The 18,141-nt window shown below is 41.7% G+C and overlaps 1 protein-coding gene across 4 annotated transcripts in view; it reads left to right on the forward strand.

Moving 5' to 3' along the window:
• Cdc14a (cell division cycle 14A) overlaps positions 1-18,141 on the forward strand; it is a 166,842-nt gene that overhangs the window by 95,961 nt on the left and 52,740 nt on the right. For all 4 annotated transcript variants that reach the window (XM_048352046.1, XM_048352048.1, XM_048352045.1 and 1 more), the window contains exons 8-9: positions 675-762; positions 14,509-14,739. In XM_048352046.1, the coding sequence (XP_048208003.1) occupies positions 675-762; positions 14,509-14,739 (319 nt within the window). The remainder of the gene's footprint in view (positions 1-674; positions 763-14,508; positions 14,740-18,141) is intronic.

Raw genomic sequence — 18,141 nt, forward strand, 5'->3', positions numbered from 1 at the left:
AGTCAACATTTCAAAGCTAAGGAGATTTCCTTGGAAACCCGGTGGGAAGGTCATATGCATTCTTTCCCTGTAGGGTAAGCACCCGCCTTTATTGCTGACCCTTGTTTGGGTTGGCAGGTTTCCTGGACACCTTGTCTGACTGGGATTTGTGTTGCACCTCCAGGGGTAAGAGATATGAGCCCTGCCCTCCTGCCTCCTGCCCCTTGGCAGTCTTAAATCAGCACATTACTGTCCACAAAAATGGAAAATATTTGGGAGTGTGTTAATCACGAGCCTAATGTTTATGCTTATTTTTCATTGGTTAAAGCCCATTTACCATATTCAGGGAGAAAAGGTTTACTTATTATCTGTCCCCTCCCTTGATTCATTGTTAATTTCCATTTTACTTCCTTGCAGAATGGCCAAGGGACAAACTTATTTTATAGAATAGACTAGCTTTTCTTGTACTCTGAACTTTTCAATCTGGATAGGAAATTTTCTGAAGTGGATCCAACATACAGGAGTATTTTGAGAGCCAAATATGTGGTGTTGTTTTAAGCTGTATTATTTTATTTTCATGTAGGTCCAAGAAGTCTAGTGGTAACAACATGAAAAGCAATTTTATTTGTAAAGGTTTCCTAAATTGTGTAAGAATTATAAGTCCTTTTCTTTTTCTTTTCTTAACCTTCTGCCAGCGAGTTGAAAATGGTGACTTCAATTGGATTGTTCCAGGAAAATTTTTAGCATTCAGTGGACCACATCCTAAAAGCAAAATTGAAAATGGTAGGTCTATTTTTCTTTGCCATCTTTGTTTGTTGTTGTTGTTTGTTTTGTTTTGTTTCTTGAACTTTATAAGGTTGTGCAAGGGGGCTAGGATACAATTTAACATGGCCATCTAAGTGTCTGGTGATGTTTGATCAGTCCCCCTTCTATCATTCTCCCCACCCCACCATCTAAATTTTTAATTTACTACATTTTCCTTACTTTCTCAGATACACTTCTTTGCTTTGGTGATATTTCAAAAAATATTCATAATGGAAAAACTGAGTTTAGTAACTTGTGTTAAATGTCAAACATCCAGTAGGTGGAGCTATTATCTATCTATCTATCCATCCATCTATCTATCTATCTATCTATCTATCTATCTATCTATCTATCTATCTATCTATCTATCTATCTATCTGTCTGTCTGTCTATCATCTAATGTTTGCTTTATCTGAACAAGTTATTAAAGAAGCATCTGAAACAAACTGGTCAAACCATTGAGTAGATTGCCGAATTCCCTCAGTACTGATGATGATGATGATGATGATGATGACGACCACGACGAAAACGATGACACTGATGCTGACAGCATCATTATTTATTGAGTATCATTTGTCAAGTGCTTATTCTGTGCTGATTTTACTAACCAAACACAGCATTAGCTCAGTGAGTATTCACATAACCGTGAAATGTAGATGTTCTCTACCTGGTCATAGAGGTAGAATGCTAGTTTTCCTAGGGAATCTATTTGAAGCCCTTAGACTTATTCTTCTCCTCCTTCAAAAAGCCAGTTTTATATATTGCTCTTTGTGTATTTAGCTTTGATGTTTGTGTCTCCGTGTGTATGCACATCACTTCCTGTTTGTGGCACAGCTGGCAGGGAATTCTGCTTGAATCATGTTCATTTCTGTAGATGGACAACCCAGGCCTAGAGAATGAAGCTAGCAAATAGAGCAGCCAGAATTAGAATCTCTTGGTCATGAGCTAATGAGGCTTCCCCTCCCTGCCTCTGGACATTGATTAAGTAACCCCTGTCCTTTTGGGGTTGGTAGAAATAGCATGTTGAGTGCTTGAAGAAAGTTGCTTTCTGACAGTCTTTCAAGCTGAGGATTGATTAAACCTGCTGCGTGTACAAAGTTACCTGATCCAGTGTTGTCTCAGTGGAAAGAATTTCCCTATTTGATATTCATGTGTTTTACCCAAGTTGTTTTTTTTTTACAGAGAAGATGAAAGCCATGGCGAGTCACTTTAAAGTTTTTTATAGAGCGAATGCATGCTCACTTTGAAAAAGAAGAAAATGTAGATGACCTAATAAAAAAGCATATAAAAGTAAACCTATAGTTCTACTGGAGTGTACAAGTTTTACTAGTTGGAGGCAGGGTGCCGGTGCTTTCTCTTTATCTCTGGTTCTCCCTTCATTCTATTGGTGCACATCCTAACTCTCCGAATAGTATCTAAGTAGCATATGTCTGTGTACACATATACTGTTCTTTAAACTAATGGGATCACGGCATAATGACTGTCTCCTTGCTCCTTCCACTTGACATACACTGCTTTCTGTGGGAGAATATATATATATATATATATATATATATATATATATATATGTGGTATTTCTCATTGTGTATTGTTCTCTTTTATTCTGGGACATAATTTTGTTAACTTATTTTTGACTGATTTATAAGTTGTTTATAGCTTTTCAGCTTTTAATAACTAATCTGCCTGGCAAATACCTGTATATCTTTTGGAAGTTTTTTCTCTAAATTCTTAGAAATAAATGACAGGACCTGTTATGCATACACACACACACACACACACACACACACACACACACACACACATGCATACATATATTGGTGCCAGAAATTGAGTATAGTAACTATAATTGTAAAAACCTTTAAAAAATCTTCAAAAATCTTTTTGGTCCACATAATTAAATGTTTTTTTGATGTTAGCATTTATTATTGTATCCTGTAACCCAGTTTCTTTTACATTCAGCTTTTAAAAATGAAGATACAACTTGAGGTTTAGTATGTAAACAAAGGTCTATTAAAATGATTTAAGCATTGGTTGTTTATTTGTTTTGTTTTTGTTGCCAGTCCTGGGGCATGGACTCAGGGCCTGAGCACTGTCCCTGGATTCTTTTTGTTTAAAGCTAGCACTCTACCTCTTGAGCCACAGTGCCACTTCCGGCTTTTTTCTATATATGTGGTGCTGAGGAATTGAACCCAGGGCTTCATGTATATGAGGCGAGCACTTTACCACTAGGCCATATTCCCATCCCCTTAGGCATTGGTTGTAAGGAAAGTTGACTTTCACGATTCAAAGGTACAAAAACTTACCTTTTCCACCTCACTTTCAGTCAGTAGGTTTTTTCCCCTCTTTGTACCAGTGCTGGGAACTTGAGTTCAGGGCCTCATGCTTTTGCTTGGCTTTTTTTCTTTTTAAAATTGATTCATTAATTGTCAAAGTGATGCACAGAAGGATTACAGTTTAATACATAAGGCAGTGAGTACATTTCTTATCAAACTTGTTAACCTTCTTGCTTGACTTTTACACTTAAGGCTGGTGCTCTACCATTTGAGCTACCCCTTCACTTCTGGCTTTGTAATGATCAGTTGGAGATTAGAGTCTCCTGATTTATCTGCATGGGCTGGTTTTGAACTATGGTCTTCAGAGCTCAGCCTTCTGAGTAGCTAGGAATACAGTGTGAGCCCCTGGTGCCAGGCTGGTACATTCCTTTCTAGACAATAACAAAAACAAAAGCAAAAACAAAACTTTGAGAAACTCTGTTTCCTGAGGAAACAAGAAATGATCTTAGGGGTATGTTAGTAGAAAGTTGAAGTTTAAAAGGAATTAATCAAATAGCTATTTGCTAGGATAAATAAAAAGAAACCCTTAAAATTCTTGGCATCTGGGCACAAAATACTTTTAAGAGTCTTAAGGATGTGTTTGTATCAACAGAGGGTGGCGAGAGGCTCATTCTACCTTGATTCTCCTGGCTTCATTTAACGCCTTTACATTAGCATTCATCAGTGAAAGATAACCCTAGAATGAAGAAGCTATTTTAGATTTCAGATGAAAAAAATAGGTGTGTGTGTGTGTGTGTGTGTGTGTGTGTGTGTGTGTGTGTGTGTGTGTGTGTGTTGGTCTTGGCACTTCAACTCAGGGTCTGGGTACTTTCTTGACCGTTTGTGCACTTGAGCCACAGCTCCACTTCTGTCTTTTTTTTTCTTTCTCCTTCCTTCCTTCCTTCCTTCCTTCCTTCCTTCCTTCCTTCCTTCCTTCCTTCCTTCCTTCCTTCCTTCCTTCCTTCCTCCCTTCCTTCCTCCCTCCCTCCCTCCCTCCCTCCCTTTCCTCCCTCCCTCCCTCCCTCCTTCCCTCCCTCCCTCCCTCCCTCCCTCCCTCCCTCCCTCCCTCCCTCCCTCCCTTCCTTCCTTCCTTCCTCCCTTCCTTCCTTCCTTCCTTCCTTCCTTCCTTTCCTTCTTTCTTTCTTCTTTTTTTGTGGTGATTAATTGGAGGTAAGAGTTTCATAGACTTTCCTGCCCAGGCTGGCTTTCCATCTTGATCCTCAGATTTCAGCCTCCTGAGTATCAAGGATGAGAGCCACGAGCCAATAGCACCTGGTTTAAGAAAATATCTTAAGTGGCAATATTGGCTCACTTCTAGTCTCTCTCTCTCTCTCTCTCTCTCTCTCTCTCTCTCTCTCTCTCTTTCACACACACCACACACACACACACACACACACACACACACACACACACACACACACACGGGTGTAGCTTGATACAGAAAATCCAGTTTGTTCCATCAGCATTCTGCTTATTTAGTGGGAGATGTTGGTGCATCCAGGCAGGTGAAGGCTAGCTCCTCTCTTTGCTGATGGGGTTAACTTTGAGGCGCTCCCAGACTCTGAGCATTAGACATCACCATAGGGGAATGTGATTCACTTCACATCCATCTAGCAAGGAGGGAGACATCTTGTGAGGGAATGGCCTGCACAGTGGTAGGCACAGAGTAGGCTAACAGATAGTGTGATTACGATTTTTTATCATGAATGCATGTAGTCAACATACTTTTGTCTTCCTATATTGGCCTGTTCTTGCTCTTAATAATGACCTGGCGGATTAGTATTTAACTGTTTTATTTTTGTGGTTGTTGGTTTAGTTTCCTAACTTTAAAATGAAGGGACTTGAGAACTATGTATGGAAGATGTGTCTTTAAGTTAAAAAAAAAAATCTTAGTTCTGAAATAATTACTGTGAGTGGTCTGCTCATCTCCTGAGCTGGACCTGTTCCTGGCTGAGGTCATAGCACCATCTGGTGGCCAGATGGAGTAAGGGCCCTGATCTGTGGGTTCCTCAGGGAGACTTGCTAACTCCAGGCTTCTGGAAAGAAGCATCAGATACATGGATGAGACCCACAAACCATTGGTGAGAGGTCACAGGTTATTTTCATTATATGATGGTTTCAACGAATTTGAAACAACTTAAGGATGTAAAAACATTAAAAATATCCTGCTCATTAGCTCAAGGAAGTACAGTTTGTCATATTCAAATCAACTCATATTCTCCCTTCGGGAAGCCTAACACACAGAATCAAGATGTGTCTTACCTGAAATCACCTGTGCCACAGGTGTTGGGAGTCTCATTTCCAGGTTTAAATGCTGGTTGTACCTCTTACGAGCTGTGGGTGCAAGGGCTCTTCGGTTTTCCAGGCAGAGAACTGGTCTATGAGTTAATTCTCATGAATATCTTAAGGTAGTTCATGCCTGGGATATAGTAAGCGATTAACAAACTTTGGATGTAATAATAGCAATAATTATTATTATCCTAGTGTTCTGTTGCCCTATTTTTCTAAGTATGTCGAATGTCCTTTTTTCAGAAGATATCCATTATTTCTTTTAATAGTCTATTTAGCTGTGTTAGCTAAATTCCCTGCTTACTCTTGATGGAAATTCATATATATATACATGCATAGTTAAATGATGGTGGATCATGCCTGTAACCCTAGCTACTCAGGAGGCAGAGATCTAGAGGATCCTGATATGAAGCCAGCCCAGTTAGAAAAGCCTATGAGATTCCAACTCCAAAATACCCAGCAGAAAACAGGGTAGGAGGCATGGCTCAAGCAGTGGAACACCAGCTTTGAGCAAGCAGAGTGAACATGAGACTCTGAGTAAGCTTAAGTGAAAATGAGAGGTTCTTACAGCTTTGGTGGTAGGAAGGTGAGGATTGTCATCAAAGTATGCAGAGATGATAATGGAGGTAGGGAGGTGTCAGGAACCCAAAGGCAGGGGTGTCCATTAGCCTGGCACACCCAAAGAAGGCTTCCTATGTATTTGAGGTCCTTTTCCTTCCCATTCCTCACTGGATACAGAAGCTCCTCCTTCACTGTAGAAAGCACACTTGTTTTCTCTTTAACCTATAATATTTGGAGCAAAGAAACCAACTAGAAAAAATGACTTTCCTTTTTCTTCTGCTGTTAACAGAAGAGGCTGTGTGTGCATAAGTTGCTTTTTCTACACAGAGGATCTTAAGTTGTTTGCCCCAAAGTGCCATGGCCTGTGAAAATCATGTCTCTGGGCCAGGCCTTGCTAGGCCTGCCCTCTAGTTTTGCCTCATATCTTTTGTGTAACTTTAGCCAAGTGTTGCAAGCAGTAGGAATGAACTGTGGCAAATGCAACTACAAAGGCATTTATTGGAATATGCAGAACAGCCAAGAGACGTTAAAAGAAGACTCCAGAACTAGGCTTAGTTCATTATTGAGATCATGACTGGATCTAGTAGTGCTCATATGATATCTAGCATGCTCCCCATTTTCCTGCCTGGAAAGTGTATTTGCAGGATCCAGGCAGGAAGGAACCACAATAGCTATTTTTTTAATTAAATTTTATTGACAACGTGTTGTGCAAAGGGGGTACAGTTACATAATAAGGCAGTGAATACATTTCTTGTGATATCTTACACACTCATTTTTCTTTCCCTTCCCTAGATCAGGTAGGCATATATACAATATCTAGTGTACCAAAATCACATACAGTAACCATGTAGGGTACGCCACAGGAAATTCATCTAGAACTTTAAAGATAATGTCAACAGTAGACTCCTCCTGTGTCCTTCTCTTGGACTTGTTTTTGCTTATCCTTGTCTTACATGATCATGTGTACATAGCTGTTGAGCTATTGTGATCCACTGATAGGTTTATTCTAGACCTTTATGTTTAGTAATTGTTTGGTTTTAGATACATAATATAAGGTCGCTGACCCAAACATGTGGAAATACCATTTGAAAAGAAATTTGTTGTTTTGCAGACCTAGTCTCTACTGTCCTCCTCCTTCCCTAAAAGTCATTTATCAAGGAAACCATGCCTCTTTGTTCTCTGTGTTCTAGGCTTGTCTCGCTCAACATTATTTGTTCAAGTTCTGACCAGTTCCCTGCTAATACCAATATTTTATCACTTCTAATCGCTATGTAGTATTCCATTGTGTATAAGTACCACATTTTTTGAATCCATTCATCTGTAGTGGAGCATCTGGGTTGTTTCCCTATTTTGGCTATTGTGAATTGTGCAGCGATAAACATGGATGTGCAAATATCTTCATGATATCTTGAGACCTGTTGTTCAGGATAGATGCGTAGGAGTGGTATGGCTGGGTCATAGGGTATGTCTATGCTGAGCTTTTTGAGGAACCTCCATACTGTTCTCCAAAGTGGTTGTACTAATTTGCACTCCCACCAACAGTGGAGAAGGGTTCCTCTTTCCCTGCATCCCCTCTAGCATTTGTTGTTGCCTGAGTTCAGAGTATAGGCCATTCTAACTGGGGTGAGGTGGTATCTCAGGGTTGTTTTTATTTGCATTTCCTTTACTGCCAGGGATGTCGAATATTTCCTCATATATTTCTTTGCCATTTGTATCTCTTCTCCTGGGAAGTCTCTCTTTAGCTCCTTTACCCATTTAATAATTGGTTTACTGGGTTTTTTGAGTTTTTTGAGTTCTCTGTAGATGATGAATATTAGGCCTTTGTCTGGTGCTGTGCTGAAGATCCTTTCCCATATGGTTGGCTGTCTTTTTAGTTTAGTGGTTATGTCTTTAGCTGTGCAGAAACTTTTTATTTTGTAGTATTCCCATTTGTCGAATCTCTCCCCTATCTGTTGTGCCCCTGGGACTATGTTCAGGAAGTTCCTACCTATGCCTATAAGTTCTAGTGTCCCTCCTACTCTGTCCTTTAGTAGTTTCAAGATTTCAGGTCTGATGTTGAGGTCCTTAATCCATTTTGAGTTAATCTTGGTGCATGGTGATAGGCTAGGGTCCATTTTGAGTTTTCTGCATGTGGTTGCCCAGTTTTCCCAGCACCAGTAGTTGAAGAGGCTATGTTTTTCCATTGTATGTCTTTAACTCCTTTGTCAAATATCAGTTGACTACAAGAATGTGGCTTTATTTCTGGGTCTTCTATCCTATTCCATTGGTCTTCAGGTCTGTTTTTATGCCAGTACCAGGCTGTTGTTGTTATGATGGCTCTATAATAGAGCTTGAAGTCTGGTATTGTGATTCCTCCTGCGCTGCTTCCTTTGCCTAGAATTGCTTTGGATATTCTAGGTCTTTTGCTGTTACATATGAATTTATGGGTTGTTTTCTCTATTTTAGTGAAGAATATAGCCAGGATCTTGATGGGGATTGCATTGAATTTGTATAACATTTTGGGCAATATGGCCATTTTCATTAATAGTGATTCTGCTTACCCATGAGCATGGGAGGTCTTTCCATATCTTGGTGTCCTCTTTGATTTCCCTTTTTAGATTTTTATAGTTCTCATTAAATGGGTCATTCACATCTTTAGGTTAATCCCTAGGTAATTTATTCTTTTTTTAGCTATTGCAAATGGTATTATTTCTGTAATTTCCTTGTACATTGCTGGTGTACAGAAAAGCTGCTGATTTTTGTGGGTTGATTTTGTATCCTGCTTCTTTGCCAAAATGTTTTACTAGTTCTAGGAGTTAGGGGACTGAGTTTTTTCGGTCCTTCAGCTATAAGATCATGTCATCTGCATCTAGGGATAGTTTGATTTCTTCTTTACCAATGTGGATCCCTTAGATATCCTCCTCTTGCCTTATTGCTATGGGTAGGGATTCCAGTACTAAGTTGAATAGAAGCAGGGAGAATGGGCATCCTTGTCTTGTTCCTGAGTTCAGGGGAAATGGTTTTTGTTTCTCCCCATTTATTATATTAGCCATTGGTCTGATGTATATGGCTTTTGCTGTTTTAAAGAATGTTCCCTCTGTTGCTGTTCTCTCCAGGGCCTTTAACATGTATGGGTGTTATGTTTTGTCAAAGGCTTTTTGGGCATCAACTGGGATGATGATGTGGTTCTTGGTCTTAGCTTTGTTGATGTGGTGAATTATGTTTATTGATTTGCGGATGTTGAACCATCCTTGCATCTGTGGGATGAGGCCTACTTGATCGTGATGTGTAATTTTTTGGATCAGTTTTTGGATCCTGTTAGCTAATATTTTGTTGAGGAGCTTTGCATCTGTGTTCATTAGTGCTATTAGTCTGCAATTCTCTTTTTTTTGTTGGGTCTTTGCCTGGTTTGGGGATGAGTATGATGTTAGCTTCATAGAATTGGGATTTCTTCCTCTGTTTCTATTTCATGAAAGAGTTTGAGGAGTGATGGTATTTGCTCCTCACTGAAGGTTTTGTAGAATTCATTGGTGAATCCATCTGGGCCTGGGCTTTTCTTTGTTGGAAGGCTCTTGACTACATCTGTATCTCGCTGTAGGTTATTGATTTATTTAGTTGATTTATTTCTTCTTGATTCAGTTTGGGCAGTTTCTACTTCTCTAAGAATTGATCCATTTCTGTAAAATTTTCATTCTGTAGTGAGTACAGGTTCTATAAATAGTTCCTTATAATTGTTTGAATATCCTGTGTATTTGTTGTAATTTTTCCGGTGAAGTCCCTGATCTTACAGATCTGAGTCTCTTCTTTATTTTTTTTAAAAGTCTTGCAAGGGGTCTGTCAATTTTATTTATTTCCTCAAAGAACCATCTTTTACTTTTATTTATTTGTTGAATGGTCTTTCTATTCTCAATCAGATTTATCTCTTCTTTAATCTTTGTAATCTCTCTCCTCCTAGTCATTTTAGATTCAATTATTTTTGTTTCTCCATTCATTTTAACTGCCTCATGAGGTTATTTACCTGTTCTGATTCCATTATTTTAATGTGTGTGCTGAGGGCAATGATCTTGCCCCTCAGCACTGCCTTTGCTGTATCCCATAGGTTTCTTTGTGATGAATTGTCATTGTCACTTATGAATTCATTAATTTCATCCTTAATTTGCTCTGTGACCCAAATGTTAGATAACAGTAAGGAGTTTAGCCTCCCAAGTTTTTGTGTAGTTTCTGTGGTATCCTTTGTTATCGAGGGCTACCTTGATTCTACTGTGATCAGATATAATACATGGGATAATGTCAATACTCTTGCATTTGCTGAGGTTCTTTGTGTGGACTATATGATATGATCTATTTTGGAGTATGTTCCATGGGCTACTGAGAAGAATGTGTATTGAGTCTCTGTAGGGTGAAAAACTCTGTACAGATCTGTCAGATACATGTGGGATATGGTGTTACTTAGGTCTTTGGCTCCCATGCTAATCCTCTGTGTGTTAGATCTGTTTCTTGGGGAGAGTAGAGTATTAAAATCTCCCACTATGATTGTATTTGGGTCTATCTTGTTCTGTAGTTCTGAAAGAATTTGTTTGACATATTTAGGGCCTCTTTTGTTCGGTGAGTATAAATTTATCATGGTGATGTCTTATCTCTGGATTTCCCTTGTATTAATATATAGTGTCCTTTATCTTTTTGAACTGATTTTAATGATAAGTCTAGCTTGTCTGAAATCAGGATGGCTACCCCTGCCATTTTGGTAGGTGCATTTGCTTGGAAGATCTTGCTCCATCCTTTCATTCGGAGCCTATTTTTGTCCTTTGCTGTAAGATGGGTCTCTTGAAGACAACAGATATCTTTATATTGTCTGCGAATCCACTTGGCCAATCTTTTCCTTTTTATTGGAGAGTTCATTCCATTTATATTTAAAGAGATCATGGATAGGTGTGGGTTTTTCCCTTCCATTGTCCTGTTAGGCTATGTTTTGCTCCTTCCCTTTCCCTTTCTCTTTCCCTTTCCTTTTCTTTCCTTTCTTGTCTTTATTGAGCTGTCTTTCCTATTGGGCTCTGGCTATTGTAGTTTCTTTCTGTTTCTGTTTGGAGGTCCTGTACGTTTTCTGTTGGGTGGTTTTCTCCTCTTAGAACTCTCTGTAAGGCTGGCTTTTTTTTTTTGGTTGTTGTTTGTTTATGTATTCCTTTAGTTTCTCTTTGCTATGGAAAGATTTGGTTTTTCCCTCGAAAGCAAATTCTAATTTTGCTGGGTATCTAAGTCTGGTTTGACAGTTGTTGGCCTGCAGGATTTGGATGGTGTTCTTCCAGGCTCTTCTTGCATTGTAAATTTGTGTGGAGAGGTCTGCCATGATTCTGGTCTTTTTTTTTTTTTTTTTCTGCTGTAGCATAGTTCTTTCTTTGTTTTGACTGCATTCAGAATATGTTCCTTGTTGTTAAAATCTGAGGCCTTGACTATGATGTGTCTAGGGGTGTTTCTTCTAGGGTCTGGTCTGCTAGGTGTTCTATATGCTTCTGTTATTTGGGTGAGGTTTTCCCTTTTGAGATTGGGGAAATTCTCTGTAATACTATTGAATATGTGTTGTATACCTCTGCTCTGATACTCCTCTCCTTCATCTATTCTGATTATATGCAGATTATATCTCTTCTCCCTGTCCACTATCTCCTGGATTAGTCTGCCCTGGAGTTTGACAGTTTCTTGGAGTGCGATAATCTTCTGGTCCTTATCAGCTGAATCATCATCCAAAAGAGAGACTCGATTCAAGATGATCAATTCTTTGTGATGTGGCTTCGAGTGTGGTTTGCTTTGAGGCAAGTGAGCTGTTTATAGTTGCCAGATCAGCTCTCATTGTGCTAATTTTTTCTTTTAATGATTTGTATTTGTTTCCATTTCTCATGCATTTCATTTCTCAGGGTGTTAAGGTCTTCTTTATATAAGGAGTGGACTGTATCTATTTTTGCTTCCATTTCTTTTTTGACTTCCTGAAGATCCTTCAAGAATTCCATTCTAAATTCCTGGAATTGTTTTTTTGAATTTGTTCTTGAGGCTTTTGATCATTTCTGCTATCCTAGCCTCCAATGTTTTTTTTTATTCTCCATCTTCTCTTCAGTCATACTGTTTTTTTGGACCTGGCGAGTTGGCTTGACCTTTCATAAAATTTGTAATATTGCTTTGTGATTTACGCGTTTGGGATGAAGAAGTTATGGATGCGTGATTCCCTCCTGCACCTCTTTTCGGGGGCCTGTAGGTGGCGGCCTTGGCTTGGCTTTGTGCTGGTTCCTGCTGGTCCGCCAGCAGGTACTTGTTTGTATCCAGGCTGCTGCCTTTAACAACTGGCTCTGAATAGGCTGTGGACTCAGTAGGGCGGGGCACCTCGGGCCTGGTTTACAGCTGAGAGTCACTTGCCTGGGGGAGCTTCCTCCCTCCTGGGCGGAGCGACTTCTCTTGGGTGGAGCTGGCTGTGGAATTCAGCTCCGTTTGGTTGTGGGAATTGGGCATCCTCTGTAATGGGGCCGTTTATCTGTCTCGGGAACTGTTTACTCTCTGTCTTCTGTGCAGCCAGTAGCTGCTTACCGCTTTTGGTTTGATTTTAGAAATCCTGGCTGCTGGAGTGTAGGCAGCCACAGGGTCAGTGGGACTGGGTGGGGCGGGGCGGGGCAGGGCACTTCTGGCTGAGTTTACCTGAATCTGTGAGCCTTGGCGCCGTATGGGCCTCCGGCCTGGGCACTGAGACATTCTCCTGGGTGGAGCTGGCTCTCACCGTTCAGTCACTCTTGCCCTTTTCAATGATGGCCCCTTCATCCTCGCTTTCCCCTGGCCCACTTTATTTCCAGTCTGCTCTGACCGGGTCTATGCCAGAGTCAAAGATGGCACTTCGCTCTGGCAGTGGGGGAAGGGCTACCTTCCAGATGCTGCTCTGTGGGTGCAAGTGAGAATGTCTTTGGTGGGGTATTCAAGCTTTCTCTGTGATTTTGGCCCATCCATGCCCAGCCTGCGATCCGTGTCTGTCTGCTGCTGTCTGGAGGATTTCTTCCTGGTTGCCACTGTGTGCTTTAGGTGTGTGGAGTGCCAGGTGCTGTGTCGGCGCCGGCACTGGCATCGCAGTGGGATGCTGCCCAGAGCTCAAATCTCTGTTTTCAGGCCAGCAAGGTCAATGTTTCCTTTCTGGCCAGAATCCCTGTACTGTTATAACTTACTTGGGCTGTCTTTCTGGGAGTAAAAGTTTCTCTGGAGTGGTAAAACTGGGATGTTGGGGGGAGCTTAGCTATGGCTCTGCTGCTCCTCCACCATCTTCTCGGAATTCTCCCCACAATAGGTATTTTGTGCAGAAGATATTTAATAGAAGGAGTTTGTTACAAAGAGAGGGTGGGGGGAGAGGGGAGAAAGACAAACAACAAGGAAGAATTTAGAATATTATGGAGGAAACAGCAGCAAGTGCCTTTCAGGCTGTGCCTAGGGGTGGTGGTGCAGATCTAACCCATAGTCAGGGGAACTGAGGCAGCGACAGATGACTGGCACACAAGGGAATGTCACATGGCTTGCTGTTTGGCCTTGGGTTGTGGAAGCCACAGCCTTGTTCCAGCCTCAAGTGAGACCATAGCTGTTGTGAGGCTGGTGTGCTGGTGGCTCCTGTCTCTTGCAGTGGGAGATGCTGAGGAACAGGCAGGACTTCCGGTTTTTGAGTGGTTAATTGGAGATAAAGTATCATGGGGACTTTTCTGTCTGGGTTGACTCCTAACTGTGATCTTTAGATCTCAGCCTCGTGAGAAGTTAGGATTAGAGTCATGAGCCACTGATGCATGGCACATTTATCTACTTTCAGCTGGGTGCTGGTGGCTCATGCCTGTAATCCTAGATACTCCAGATGCTGAGATCACAGTTGGAAGGATCACAGTTGGAAGCCCTTGAGCAAGAATGGCTGTGAGACTCTTAGTTTCAATTAACCACCAAAAAGTACTAAGTAGGACTGTGGCTCAAGTGGTAGAGTTCTAGCCTTGAGTGAAAAAGCTAAGAGACAGCACCGAGGGCCTGAGTTCAAGCCCCAAGACTGGCACACACACATACACACACACACACACACACACACACACACACACACATATCTACCCTCAGTGACTCTACTATTCTTTCCATTGTTATTAATAGTCTTGAATGTGTTTTTCTGGGGATTATATCATAGATGAAAGCTATGCCTCTGGCATAAAGGCTCTGACTATAGTTGAAGTGTATTTGCTCAGTGAAGCATAGTGCATGAGGGGACATAAATCAAGACTCTTTCCAAGTCTGCTGGCAATGTGTATGTGGGGGGCTTGAAGGAGGTCTTTGTTTGGGGTGTGGGGGGCTGGAGGATGGATGTTCCCAGGATTTAAATCCTAGAGGTTGAGAGTTTGAACTCTAGTACTTATCTTATTGCTGTCACCTCCTCTGTTGTTGATATTGATGCAGACTCTAGTTTTTATGACCTTGTGAAACACGCTTTCCTCCCAGGTTCTCAGTTCTGTCCTCGTTCTTGTTGAAGGTTCTGTGTGTCTGAGCGATGCAAGATGAAGTGCACACCTTTTGCTTACAGCTCCTCTTTTCTTTCTTTAAGGTTACCCTCTTCATGCCCCCGAAGCCTACTTCCCCTATTTCAAAAAGCATAATGTGACGGCCATCGTGAGACTCAACAAGAAGATCTACGAGGCGAAGCGCTTCACCGATGCGGGCTTTGAGCACTACGACCTGTTTTTCATTGACGGCAGCACACCCAGTGACACCATCGTGCGCAGATTCCTCAACATCTGTGAGAACACCACCGGGGCCATCGCCGTCCACTGCAAAGGTGAGCCGCATGCTGGGGGTCCCTGCCTGGGACGGAAGGGCGTCCCCACACCACGGAGAACTTCCAACAGGGCCAGCTTGGGTCTCAGGAAATGATAGGAGTTTGTATATCACAATACTGGGATGCAAACCCACCCTCTCATCACCTCCCGTCCGCATGTGGCCAGTTGGTGGAGCTGAGTTTCTGGGCAAGGCAGTTTTTCTGATCCCAGCCTCCTTGACCCCAAGCACCACAGACAAGGAAAGCAAAGGCAGCTGTATCAACAGTAGGGAAAACTTTTAAGAGGTGAATGCTGTCACTTCTCCTGCTTGCTTTTATTCCATGACTACTCATCTTCTCTCTACCCCCTTCCTTCTATTTGATATTTGTGCTTCTGTTTCATGATCCAGACACCTGGATCCTATTCAACACTGCTCCCTTCTCACTAATTGTTTTATCTCAGGATTTGAACTTAGAGGTTTGGGCTCTTGCTCAGCTTACTTGCTGGGCCAGTACTCTACCACTTGAGTCTTGCTCCCGCCCAGCTTTTTGTGGATTATTTTGGTGATGGAGTCTTATAGACTTTTCTACCCAAGTTGGCTTTGAACTGTGATCTTCTGGATTTCATTCTTCTGAGTAGTTAGGATTACAGATATGAGCCATTATTGCCTGCAATTTCCCCTGTATGGAACAGACCATCTTCCTTGCCATTTGCTGGCCTACTTGCTGTCAGTGTGGGCCTGACTCTAGATGAACTCGAAGACTTGAAGGGGTGGATATTTTTGGGGAAGAGGTTGTTTGCAACATAGCAAGTATAGGCTTATCAGATTTAGCAAATAAAAATACAGGGTTCCCAGTGAAATTTGAGTATTACATAAAGAGTTAATACTTTTTTTTCGGTCAGTTTTCAGGCTTAAACTCAGGGCCTGGGCACTGAGCCTGAACTTTTTGAGCCACAGGTTCACTTCTGGTTTTCTGGTGGTTTATTGGAGATAAGAGTCTCATAGACTTTCCTGTCCAGGCTGGCTTTGAACTGAGATTCTCAGATCTCAACCTCCTGAGTATCTAGGATTACAGGCTTGAGCCACCAGCACCCAGCATGTGAATACTTTTGTGTAGTCTAAGTCTGTCTCAAATATGTTCTGTATTTCATCTGGAAGCCCAGTGTCAGATACTCAGAAATGTAGTGGCATTTGTCCTCAGCTTGGTCATTAGACTTGAAGGAGGCTCACATTCCACTTTAGATTTGCTGGCCTGGTGGAAGATATTTGACCAGATCTTTGATTTTGGGATGAGACTTTGCCAGTTTAGGATGCAGCCCCTCACACATGGCCACAAGGTGGTGCTGCTCCTTTTGTTTTGTGACTGCCAGGGGGCTTGCTGCCTTTTATGCTAATTGGCTAGTAGGTGTTGGGGATGGAACTGTTCTTTTCCTGTGCCTAAAGCTCCTGTAACTGCCTTACTCAGATGCCTGTGGCTTTGGTTCTGACAAATTAAAATACCGTGTTGTAGGCCCTCGTTTCTATGTTTAAGACTTGAGTAGGTGGAGGTGCTTGGCGGAACATGTGAGCAGCAATAGAAGGGAAGCTGTGATTTCCCAGAGGCTGAGAGAAAGGCAGGGTTGAGTCCTCCTGGGGGCACCTTTGAGGCAGCTGGTCCCCTTGTCCCCCTACTCTGTCCTCTGTGGGTGCAGGGCTGGTGTGGCATTGGGGAGGTGGCCTTACTCAAGGCACAGGGATGATGGAGAGCTGGCTTGTCCCGGCAGGTTTCATTTCCACCCTAAGTTTTTCTCTCCATTTCATTTTGTTAGAAGAAAATCACTTACGTTTATTTTATGTATTTCAAATATCCATAGAAAGAACTTGAGAGCTAATGGAAATATAATGGCCATCAAGGTTTTGTAGAAAATACTAATATTTTCTCTTTCAAAGTTTAGTTACATGTTATTAAAAAAAATCAGGCTAGGTGCTGGTGGTTCACTCCTGTAATCCTAGCTACTCAGGAGGCTGAGATCCCAAGAAGGTGGTTTGAAGCCAGCCCAGGCAAAAAAGTCCGTGATACTCTTATCTTCAATTAACCACCAAAAAACCAGAAGTGGAGCTGTGGCTCAAAGTGGTAAGAGCGCTAGCCTTGAGCAAAAAGATCTCAGGGACAGGGCCCAGGCCCTAAGTTCATGAACTACAAAAAAAAGAAAAAGAAAAAAAAAGAAAATTAGTATCAGTTCTAAGATGATTAATTGGCCCTCCGAGACTTGTCAGTTTTGTGATGGCAGTCCATGTAATTTATCTATAGATTAATAATCCATATCTTGGGCTGACAGATTCAAGGAAGAAGAAAGTTAAAACTTTCGCTAAACTTCAGTATTTTTTCTGCTTTGTGTGTGTGTATGTGTGCGTGTGTGTGTGCATGCGTGTGTGCACGCGCACACGCTGTTACTGGGATTTGAACTCAGGGCCTTGGGCTGTCACTTGGTTTTTTCATTTAAGGCTGATACTCTAACCCTTGAGTCATACCTCTACTTCTGTTTTTTTGCTAGCTAATTGAGTTTCATGGGTTGTTCTGCCTCAGCTGTCTTTAGACCTAGGCTCTTAGATCTCAGCTCCTGAGTAGCTGGGATTACAGGAAGCACCCTGCCTTTCTTGTTTTGTTTTGTTTCTTGCCAGTCCTGGGGCTTGAACTCAGGGACTGAGCACTGTCCCTGGCTTTTTTCTGCTCAAGGCTAGCACTCTACCTCTTGAGCCACAGCACCACTTCTGGCTTTTTCTGTTTATGGGGTGCTGAGGAATTGAACCCAGGGCTTCATGCATGCTAGGCAAGCACTCTACCACTAAGCCACATTCTCAGCCCCACCCTGCCTTTCTTGATTGTCTAGGAAACATTGGGAAAATAAACTCTGGGGTTAAACCCTTTCATTACCAGCATTCTCTATATCCTTGTCTTAATGACTATTTACTTTTAAGAACTGTATATATTTGTTTTCGACTACATTTTACTATCAGGAGCATCAGCTCTGGGGTGAGTTCTTGTACAGGAAGGCCACATGTATATGTGGTGACATCTTTTTGAGATGATTATTTCAGTGTCTTCCACTTGCACATGCATGTAGGATTCTTTTTGTAAGGCTCACACCTTTGATTTATTGTTTGTTTGTTTTTAATTTTTTTTGCCAATCCTCGGGACTGAACTCCAGGTCTGAGCAGTGTCCCTGGTTTCTTTTTGCTCATATATGTGGTGCTGAGGAATTGAACCCAGGGCTTCATGTATACGAGGCAAGCACTCTTGCCACTAGGCCATATTCCCAGCCATAACTTTGATTTAATTATGGCTGTATTGCTTTTAATTGCTTACTTATCTGCCACAGGCCTGTTAATTATTTTGACATCTGCCCTAATTAAGTCAGCTTCATTTTCTGGGAATTCAAGT

The sequence above is a fragment of the Perognathus longimembris genome, chromosome 7 (genome assembly GCF_023159225.1).
Source record: "Perognathus longimembris pacificus isolate PPM17 chromosome 7, ASM2315922v1, whole genome shotgun sequence".
In the NCBI taxonomy this organism is placed as follows: domain Eukaryota; kingdom Metazoa; phylum Chordata; class Mammalia; order Rodentia; family Heteromyidae; genus Perognathus; species Perognathus longimembris.